The sequence below is a fragment of the Heteronotia binoei genome, chromosome 19 (genome assembly GCF_032191835.1).
Source record: "Heteronotia binoei isolate CCM8104 ecotype False Entrance Well chromosome 19, APGP_CSIRO_Hbin_v1, whole genome shotgun sequence".
Lineage (NCBI taxonomy): Eukaryota > Metazoa > Chordata > Lepidosauria > Squamata > Gekkonidae > Heteronotia > Heteronotia binoei.
The window spans coordinates 34,288,083-34,298,506 of NC_083241.1; the positions used below are offsets into that span (position 1 = coordinate 34,288,083).

At 48.1% G+C, this 10,424-nt stretch overlaps 1 protein-coding gene across 1 annotated transcript in view; it reads right to left on the minus strand.

Annotated features, from left to right (window-relative positions):
• CPLX3 (complexin 3) overlaps nt 1-7,979 on the minus strand; it is a 30,487-nt gene extending 22,508 nt beyond the window's left edge. The window contains exon 1 of the mRNA XM_060260398.1: nt 7,818-7,979. Coding sequence (XP_060116381.1) covers nt 7,818-7,978 — 161 coding nt within the window. The 5' untranslated portion in view covers nt 7,979. The remainder of the gene's footprint in view (nt 1-7,817) is intronic.
• Nucleotides 7,980-10,424: the final 2,445 nt, after the last annotated feature.

A 10,424-nucleotide genomic window follows, 5' to 3' on the forward strand; every position in this document is an offset into this window, starting at 1 on the left:
CATAAGAGAAGCCATGCTGGATCAGGCCAATGGCCCCTCCCGTCCAACACTCTGTGTCACATAAGAACATAAGAGAAGCCATGTTGGATCAGGCCAATGGCCCCTCCAGTCCAACACTCTGTGTCACATAAGAACATAAGAGAAGCCATGCTGGATCAGGCCAATGGCCCATCCAGTCCAGCACTCTGTGTCGCATAAGAGAAGCCATGTTGGATCAGGCCAATGGCCCCTCCAGTCAAGCACTCTGTGTCCCATAAGAACATAAGAGAAGCCATGCTGGATCAGGCCAATGGCCCATCCAGTCCAGCACTCTGTGTCACATAAGAGAAGCCATGTTGGATCAGGCCAATGGCCCATCCAGTCCAACACTCTGTGTCACATAGTGGCCAAAAAAATTATATACACACACACACACACACACACACACACACACTGTGGCTAATAGCCACTGATGGACCTCTGCTCCATATTTTTATCTAAACCCCTCTTGAAGGTGGCCATGCTTGTGGCCGCCACCACCTCCTGTGGCAGTGAATTCCACATGTTAATCACCCTTTGGGTGAAGAAGTACTTCCTTTTATCCATTTTAACCTGTCTGCTCAGCAATTTCATCGAATGCCCACGAGTTCTTGTATTGTGAGAAAGGGAGAAAAGTACCTCTTTCTCTACTTTCTCCATCCCATGCATCATCTTGTAAACCTCTATCATGTCACCCCGCAGTCGACGTTTCTCCAAGCTAAAGAGTCCCAAGCGTTTCAACCTTTCTTCATAGGGAAAGTGTTCCAGCCCTTTAATCATTCTAGTTGCCCTTTTCTGGACTTTCTCCAATGCTATAATATCCTTTTTGAGGTCCGGCGACCAGAACTCACGACCAGAACCCTTCTTACGACTGTTGACTTCAGTGGGCTTCTCAGAGCATAAGAATGCCTAAGTTAGTGCTGCAAAAATGAGGTTCCATACAACAGAAACTGGGCAACTTTGTTGAGTACCGGATCCGCTTCAGGGTTTTAGTACTGACATTCAAATCCTTACGTGGTCTGGGACCGACATACCTGTGGGACCGCCTCTCCCCATAGGAGCCCTGAAGGGCGTTGCGATTGGCCAACCAACATCTTCTGGTTATCCCAGGCCTCAAGGACGTCCGTCTTGCCTCGACCAGGGCCAGGGCCTTCTCGACTCTGGCCCCAACCTGGTGGAATCAGCTCTCTGTGGAGATACGGGCCCTACCGGATTTGTTACCTTTCCGTAGGGCCTGTAAGACAGAGCTGTTCCGCCAGGCGTTTAGTTGAGGCAAGCGGGTGTCCTTTACTTTATTGCCTATACCATCGGCTATCCTCCCCCGCAGTGATCTATCACCTGAACCACTATATCCGGGCCACGGAATGATTATACCTAAATTTGCACTATGTGCCCGCCTGCCTTTGTTATATAATGGTGATATATAATGCTGCTGTTTTAATTGTATTTATTGGTTTTACTGTATGTGTTCGGTTTTATCGTATGTGATCCACCCTGAGCCCACCTGGGAAAGGGCGGAATATAAATTGACCAAATAAATAAATAAATAAATATTCTATAGGTCAAAACAAGAAGGAAACTAGAATAGTTGGTATTCCACCCATCAGCAACCAGTTTGCTTTTCTTTGCTCAAAATGTTGGATAAAGCGTTAAGATAATTTCCAACCAATTCCATAGTCTTTTGTGCCCATGAGATCATTTCTTTAAAAAATGCTACCTCCTTTTAACCTCACCTTTCCCCCCAAGGTGGACTCTAAGTGTTCTCCTTTCTCCTGCTTCATACTCACAACAACACGAAAGGTAGAACAGCCAGATCTGAGTCCAATAGCAGCTGAAAGACCAAAACAATCTCAACTGTATAAGCTTTCAAGAGTCAATGCACCCTTCATTAGCTGCTGGGGAATTTTGACTCTCAAAAGCTTGTGCCCTGGGAATCTTGTCGGTGGTACTGGATTCGAATCTTGCTCTCCTAACTGCAGACCAAAAGCTACTTGTGAGCAATGTTCCCTCTAAGCTGTATAGTCTTGTGAGCAAAAATCCTACTTTGTGAGCTACTGGCATTAACGTTGCCAGCTACTGGCATTAATGTTGCGAGCTACTGCATAAATTAGTTTGCTCTGGGGGCAATTTCCTGAGCCGAGACAAAAAGGTGTGAGCTGGAGGCTAAAAAACTGTGAGCTCACTCACACTAACTCAGCTTAGAGGGAACACCGCCTGTGAGGTAGGTTAGGCTGAGAGGCAGTTTGTGACTAACTCAAAGCCACCCAGCAAGGCAGAGTAGGGGTACAAAATTGGGTCTCCCTGATCCCAGTTGCAAAATCTAACCAGTCCACCACACTGACTTGTTAGCAATGTCCATTTGTTGATGAAACGTTACGTCAAAATTGCTTTTGCACAAAACTGTTCAGTAACCGGGTTTACCAGCTGGTCTGCAGAGAAGGGGTGGGGAGGTTTGAACCTGAAAACGCCACTTGGATAGCTAATGATAGCTAATGCTTCAGGCAACGTGTCTACATCGAGACAAAGTTCGAGACCGGTGGCACCTTGAAGACCCACAAAGTTTTATTCGGGGTATAAGCTCCCATTGCATGCACACGTCTTCAGATTGGTATTTAATTTACGTCGATTTGATTTTTCGATTTATATCCCGCCTTATCCCGCAAGCAGGCTCTGGGCAGCTTGCAACAGTAAAAACCTTGCAAAAACATTAAAGCAAACCACATCCAGACTGGACAATATCATAATTACAAAATCTGTAAAAATTACAGAATCACAGAATTAGCAAAATAGCATCCAACGTAACTTCAGCACCTAGATGGTCAGGTGCTGATTACGGTACTGGGGGAAGCGACGACTTCAGGGGACACCCGCTGGATCAATTAAAAGCCTGGCTGAAAAGCTCCGTCTTACAGGCCCTGCAGAACTCAGATAAGTCTCGCAGGGCCCGGATCTCCAGCGGGAGCTCATTCCACCAGGTGGGGGCCTGGACCGAAAAGGCCCTGGCCCTTGTTGAAGCCAGTTGGGTGTCCTTAGGACCAGGGATCACAAGAAGATGTTGTGCAGCTGACTTCAGAGCCTGGGGGGGGTGGGCTCGTATGGGGAGAGGCGGTCCTGGAGGTATCTGAAAAAATGTGCCTGTGCACAAAAGCCTAGACCCAGAATTAAACTTCATTGGTCTTAAAGAGGCCATTGGGCTCAAACTTTGTTCCGCTCCTTCAAACCGACACATACATCCGCCTTTTCTGTATCAGGATTGCTCTGAAGCAGGAGTACATCCCCTGAGATCTGTGCGGCCTTGCCAGTTAGTGGCTGGGGACACTCTAGAACCAGAGGAGACGCAGAGCCAGTTTGGTGTAGTGGTTAAGTGCGTGGACTCTTATATGGGAGAACCGGGTTTGATTCCCCACTCCTCCACTTGCACCTGCTGGAATGGCCTTGGGTTAGCCATTAGCTCTGGCAGAGGCTGTCCTTGAAAGGGCAGCTGCTGTGAGAGTCCTCTCAGCCCCACCCACCCTCACAGGGTGTCTGTTGTGGGGGAGAAGATATAGGAGACTGTAAGCCGCTCTGAGTCTCTGATTCAGGGAGAAGGGCGGGGTATAAATCTGCAGTTCTTCTTCTTCTTCTTCTTCTTCTTCTTCTTCTTCTTCTTCTTCTTCTTCTTCTTCTTCTTCTTCTTCTTCTTCCCACTTTTCTCTCCATTCCTGCTGAGAGTTTGCACTTCTTCGGTGGTAGTTAGGGCTGGCCCTGCCGCTAGGCAAACGAGGTGATCGCCTAGGGTGCTTGCCTTCTGGGGGTGACAAATTGGGTGTCCCCCCATGTGACATGGGGATGTTATCCATGCGGGGGGGGGGAGCCAGAAGTCAACCTGGCCTAGGGTGCTAGACGGTCTAGGGCCGGCCCTGGTGGCAGTTCAGTTAGATTTCACTATCTCAAACAATTCTAAGAGCAGATCTGCATTGCTTTCATTTATGCCCTGCTTTTCATTCCAGCGGGAGCTCAAAGCTGCTTACATCTTTCCCTCCTCTGTTTTATCCTCAGAACAACTTTGGGGGAGAGTGGGTAGGTTACACTTAGAGGTCATTCAGTGAGTTTCTGTGGCAGAGGGAGGATTTGAACCTGGATCTCCAAGATCCCAGTCCGACACTCTAACCATTACATCACGCTGCCTTACGGGAATGCAAGAGCAGCCGTTTGGGGAATCTGGAGTAATTACTTCTGTTCTTTCAAACTGCACAGGCTGTTTTTTTTTTAAAAGTGGGATTTTCATTCCATTCTGCAAGAGACCCCCAGTGTGTCTGGGAGCAATCAGCAAGAAAAGTGGTGGTTAATTCAAAACAGAACGCTCCCTCTAAGCTGTGGAGTCTTGTGAGCAAATACTCTACTTCGTGAGCTACTGGCATTAAAGTTGTGAGTGAGCCATTTGGCTACTGCATAAACTGATTTGCTCTAGGTCCATCCTTCCTGAGCTAAGCCAAAAATGTGTGAGCCAGAAGCTAAGAAAACCTATGAGCAAGCTCACGCTGATTCAGCTTAGAGGGAACACTGAGCAGAACTACAGGTTACTACCAATGCTCCCTCTAAGCTGCAGAGTCTTGTGAGCAAAAATTCTACTTTGTGAGCTTTTGCTGGCGTTAAAGTTGTGAGCTACTGCATAAATTATTGTGCTCAAGGGCCATTTTTCCAGAGATAAGACAAAAATCTGTGAGCTGGAGGCTAAAAACCTGTGAGCTAGCTCTCACTCACTAAGGTTAGAGGGAACACTGGTTACTACCGAAGAATTAACAAGCAAATGTGAGCAGGAATGCAGTGAGGTATTGAAAAGCGTGAGCGCAGTACTAAACAATCGGGGTATTTTCCTTCTTTTCAAAATCCGGAATTGAAAGCTATCAATCCGAACTTCCTGAGGGAAAGCCGTAGTGAGAGACAGTTATTTTTATTTATTTCCCCGAGAAAACAATCCCATCTCTCCAAGGCAAAAGCGGATTAAAAGATTAGGGGTTCATTAAAATGCTTCCCTGGCATTCCCCGCCTTCCACAACAAATGTAAAAGTATTGTGTCCGCTTCCTCTCCTCCCCCCTCCTGATTTAGAAAGCATGGCTAGACAGAATCTCTGTAAGTTAAATTTGAGTCCTGTGGCCCCTTGGAGACCAATGAGATTTTTTTGGGGGGGTGGGGGGGGGTTGAGCTCTGGAGCCAAAGCTCCCTTGATCAGATACGGAGTCGGTTCTTCAAATGGAAAGCTCAGCTTCCACTGTTTGCGTTTTGTAACCCAGATTCTTATATCTGCATTAAAAAAAATAGAATTAAAGTCTGCACCGTGCACAGAAACCGTTTGGAGGGGAGACAGTGTATGTTTTAAGCACAGACAGAGCTTAGAGCTATTTCTCATTCTTAACGTTTGCCCTGTTTCTGTGGCAGGGATAGATTATTGGATGTCCTGGTTGAATCTGTCCAGTCTCATTCGACACCTTTTGCACGTCGCTGTCTCTTAGAAGGGTTTCTGTAATGCCAGATCGGACAAAGAGCACATCTCATCCCAAAAGCTTATCCCAAAATCTTGATGGGTAGCCATGTTAGTCTGTCTGTAGCAGTAGAAATGAGCAAGAGTCCGGTAACACCTTAAAGACTTACAACATTTGTGGCAGGGTAAAAGCTTTTGTGAGTCACTGCTCATGAAATTTTGTTAGTCTTTAAGGTGCTACCGGACTCTTGCTCCTTTCTACTTCCCCAAAATTTTGTTGGTCTCTAAGGTGCCCTGAAAGGTCAGATGCTGAAGCTGAAGCTCAAATACTTTGGCTACCCAATGAGAAGGGAGCACTCACTGGAGAAGACCCTGATGTTGGAAAGACAGAAGGCAAAAGAAGACGGGGACGGCATATGAGCATATGAAACAGCCTTATACTGAATCAGACCCTCGGTCCATCAAAGTCAGTATTGTCTACTCAGACTGGCAGTGGCTCTCCAGGGTCTCAAGCTATTTGCCTGGACTCTTTTTAGTTGGAAATGCCGTGGATTGAACCTGGGACCTTTTGCTTACCAAGCAGATGCTCTACCACTTGAGCCACCATCCCTCCCCTAAAAGATGAGATGGCAAAAGATGAGATGGCTGCACAGTGTTGCTGATGTAACTAACATGAATTTGAGCAGACTTCGGAGGATGGTGGAAGACAGGAGGGCCTGGCGTGACTTGGTCCATGGGGTCGCGAAGAGTCAGGCTTGACTGTGCAACTGAACAACAACAAAGTGCTAACTGGGCTTGAATCTAGCTCTTCTAGCGCAGTCCCGATGTGGGTACCCTCCCGGGATCTGACAAAGGATTGCTTTCCCCCAAAATCTTGATTTTGGGAGCCGTGTTAGTCTGTCCTGTAGTGGTAGAACGTTCGCAAGTCACTGCTCAGTAGGTAAAGAAGTGAGGAGTGGCTCCCGAAAGCTCCTCCCCTGCCCCAAATTCTGTTAGTCTTTTAGGTGCTCCCTCTTTTCTACTTCTCCCAAATCTTGTTGGTTTCGAAGGTGCTAACTGGACTTAAACCTAGTTCTCCTAGCACAGACCAATGTGGTTCCTTGAGACTGTAATACCACAACCATCTGTTTCTTTTTGCTGGGAATGGGATATAGCTCTTTGTGGAGGCGTCAGGTAGATGGGCTTGGAAATGTCCTATCAAGCTTGTAGTTTTGGACTTGTGTTGGAGAACGAAACCGGTGCATCTAGCAGATATATCGGATATGGACTCACTCTCCTTTGTGGGACCCCCCCCCGCTAACTTGTTTGGATTCACTCTCCTTGCCAGACCTGGAACCACTTAAACATCTTCGTCTCGTTCTGTGATCCTCGCTTACGAATGCTGAGCGACAACTCGTGTCCCCTCCACAGGAATGGGGGCGACCGGACCGAACTGTGAAATCATTCCGGCTTGCTCGACTCTGTCAGGCAGGCCGTGCCTTTAAAACACCTGATTCAACAATGAGTCGAAAAGGTGTCACATTTTCATAGCCGCCTGGAGTCTGCTCAAAAAATCGCTCCTTTGGAAAGGGGGGAGTTAGAAAACCTCCATTCCTGGCTTCCTTTTCCTCAGTCTCCTAGGGTGCAAAACCATTTAAGGCTAGCTTTGTAGGGGGTTACACCCCAAAGAGTCCTAATCCATCCCCAAAGGCAACAAGGTTGACCCAAGTACTTACTTCTCTTCCACCAACTGCTTCTGATACTTTCATACTCCTTTAAATACACCTGCCTTTCAAATACACCTGATTCAACATGAATTGAAAGGTGTCACATTTTCATAGTGCCTGAAGTCTGCTCAAAAAATCGCTCCAAAAAGGAGGAGAAAACGGGGGGTGGGGGGGCCTAGAAAACCTCCATTCCCTGACTCCTTTTCCCTCAGTCTCCTAGGGCGCAAAGCCTTCTAAGGCTAGTTGGTAGCAGGCACATCCCAAAGAGTCCTAGAAAGGAAAAGAAAGGTCCCCTGTGCAAGCACAAGTCGTTTCGACTCTGGGGTGACGTTGTTTTCACAACCTTTCCACGGCAGACTTTTTACGGGGTGGTTTGCCATTGCCTTCCCCAGTCCATCTATGCTTTCCCCCCAGCAGCTGGGGACTCATTTGGCCGACCTTTGAAGGATGGAAGGCTGAGTCAACCTCGAGCCGGCTTACCTGTAAACCCAGCTTCCACCGGGGATCGAACTCAGGTCGTTAAGCAGAAGCTTAGGACTGCAGTACTGCAGCTTTAACACACTGTGCCACTGGGCTCTTAAAGAGTCCTAATCCGCCCCCAAAGGCAACAAAGTTTGATCCAAGCACTTACTTCTCTTCCACCAACTGCTTCTGATACTCTTCATACCCCTCCTTGTCATGCCGTGGGCCTCGGCCGGGGTCTTCTCGCTTTCCTCCTTCTCCTCTCCTCCGAGTCCACCCGTGAGGTTCTTCAGTTGCCCACCCACCCACCGACTTCACCATGAAAGCCATGGTTGGGATGCCTGGGTGGCGGGGAAGAGAGTTTTTGTGCCGCGGCCGGAGACCACCGAGAGGCGAAGCGGTGACAGAGAGGGCGAGGCGGCTGGTCTGGCGCTCAGCTTGCCAAACCTGGTTTTAAAGCAGCATCTTTTCCTGGAGAATGCGCCTCTTGGCTGGTTTCCCATGGATGAGCCGGCTCGGGAGGGAGAAAAATTGGGTTCTGGAGTCTGGCGGACTTCAGCACCGGCAGGCTGCGGACAGCTCCGAAGGCTCCAGCCCCTTAATTCTCCCTTCCCCTGTGACTGAATGGGGGCTCCGTTCAGCACCACGGTGTGCGGACAGCAGCCACGGTCTGGAGAAGCGCCTTCTTGTGTTCGGGCGGATCCAACCCTTAGACTGGATCCGACCCTTCCACAGTTCACAGTCGCCTACAGAGAGCCCGGGCTGGTCTAACCTCGCTTCCGAAGCGTGACAGTTTAACTCTGCCTGCTGCTCCGCCCCTCTTCTCTCCCTAGCTCCACCTCCTTTCTTTTCTTTCCCTGTTTCCCAAAGGATTAAATTGTTTACTGGAGTAGAATCACACACGCACACACACGCACACCTCTCTGTGCAGACTGGCCATTATTAATCTGCAACCTGTGCGGGGTGGGTGGGTAGAGAAGACCCTCTCTGTGGGTCCGTGTGTATACATGAAGGTTTTCCTGCACGTGTAGCTCAAAGGTTTTAATTCCTTTTCAAAACAGATGTGCTTTCTTTGCTGGAGGGAGTTCCAGCATGGAGTTTGTCACGCCGTACATGTCCTGCTTTCTGGGTTTCCTCTGCTCTCAGTAGGCTCTTTCCCAGCCCTGCTACTTTCTGCTCTTTTGGGGGAAGAATGTAGCGTCGGTTTTGGATGGCTCAGGCTAGTTCAATCCTGTTGTATCTTGGGAACTAAACAGGGTCAACCCCAGTTTGTACTTAGGTAGAAGATTGAGGGTTACCTCTGTTTTGTCTGCCCTGATCTCATTAGATCTCAGAAGCCTGATCTCATTAGATCTCAGAAGCCGGATCTCATTAGATCTCAGAAGGAGATTGTGACCGCTCTGAGACTCAGGGTGTAGAACGGATATAAATCCAATATCATCATCATCCCCATCCCCATCACCACCTTCTTCTTCTTCTTCTTCTTCTTCTCTTTCTCTTCTTCTTCTTCTTCTCTTCTTCTTCTTCTTCTTCTTCTTCTTCTTCTTCTTCTTCTTCTTCTTCTTCTTCTTCTTCTTCTTCTTCTTCTTCGACAGTGGCAAACTACCTGCGTTTTGTCTGTCCTATCGTGGGTGTCCCACACTAGCCCAATCTCATCAGATCTTGGAAGCTAAGCAGGGTCGGCCCTGGTTAGTCCTTGGATGGGAGGCCAGCAAGGAAGCCCAGGGTCGCTACGCAGAGGCAGGCAATGGCCAACCACCTCTGAACATCTCTTGCCTTGAAAGCCATGCAGGTTCACTGTTTGTTGGCTGTGACTTAATGGCTCTTTCCACCACCACCATCTAAGAGCATTAGTTTACTGTGTGGAGAGAGAATGGTGCCCATCTTCTCACCTCAAAAAAAAGGTCCCACCCAGATTGATACCAGTTTTCTGCTTTCAGGCCTTCCATCCACCATTTTTCTGTCTCATCAGGGGTGTGGGATGAGCTAAAAAAAAAGCCCTAGGGGGAATATGCAGGGAAAACTGAAACCTCAAAGGTGAAGAAATCTCCATGTGTGGAAGCACGGTCACCACCAGTGTTCCTTTATCTCTCCTTATCTTTTAGCTCTGCTATCAGATCTGCTCATCTTCAGATTCCTGTCACCCAAACCTCTCTTGCATTGTCTATCAGAAGTCTCATTCCTGTTGCTTTAAATTGTCTTGTGCCTTGTAATCCAACTTGAAGCTCAGTCGGAAAGTCGGACAGCAGATGATGTAAATTCAGGAGTCTCTCACCTTTCTGAGCATGTGAACGCCCTTGGAATTCTGATTCAGAGTGGTGGGCACAACTACAAAATGGCTGCCAGAGAAGGCGAAGCCAAACGGAAAATGGCTGCCCCAGGAGGTGGAGCCACACACACAGAGAAAGCCCAAGCATCGGGAAGAAGAGAAGCAATTTTTAAAAAAATAAAGTGGGAAAGAGGAGTGAGAGAGAATAAAGCCAGTATTCTTAGGACAGCTGCAGCTGAAACAATGTTGCTTTCATTTCCCCAGCCAGTCAGATCTCTAGACTAGTGGCCAATCAGAAGCCCTGCTGGACGGGAACGGCATACGGCCTTCCCTACCCACTTTCCGAAAACAATTTACGGGCCCCATGTTAGGGACTTTTGAAAAAAAAAAATGCCTGTACCTCTATGAGTGACACAGAGAATCCTCCCTATGTTGAAGTAACTGGAGTGACCCTTAGAACAGGTCTAAGCAATTTCACTTTCCAAAGAAAAGGACAAGGGCTTTTTT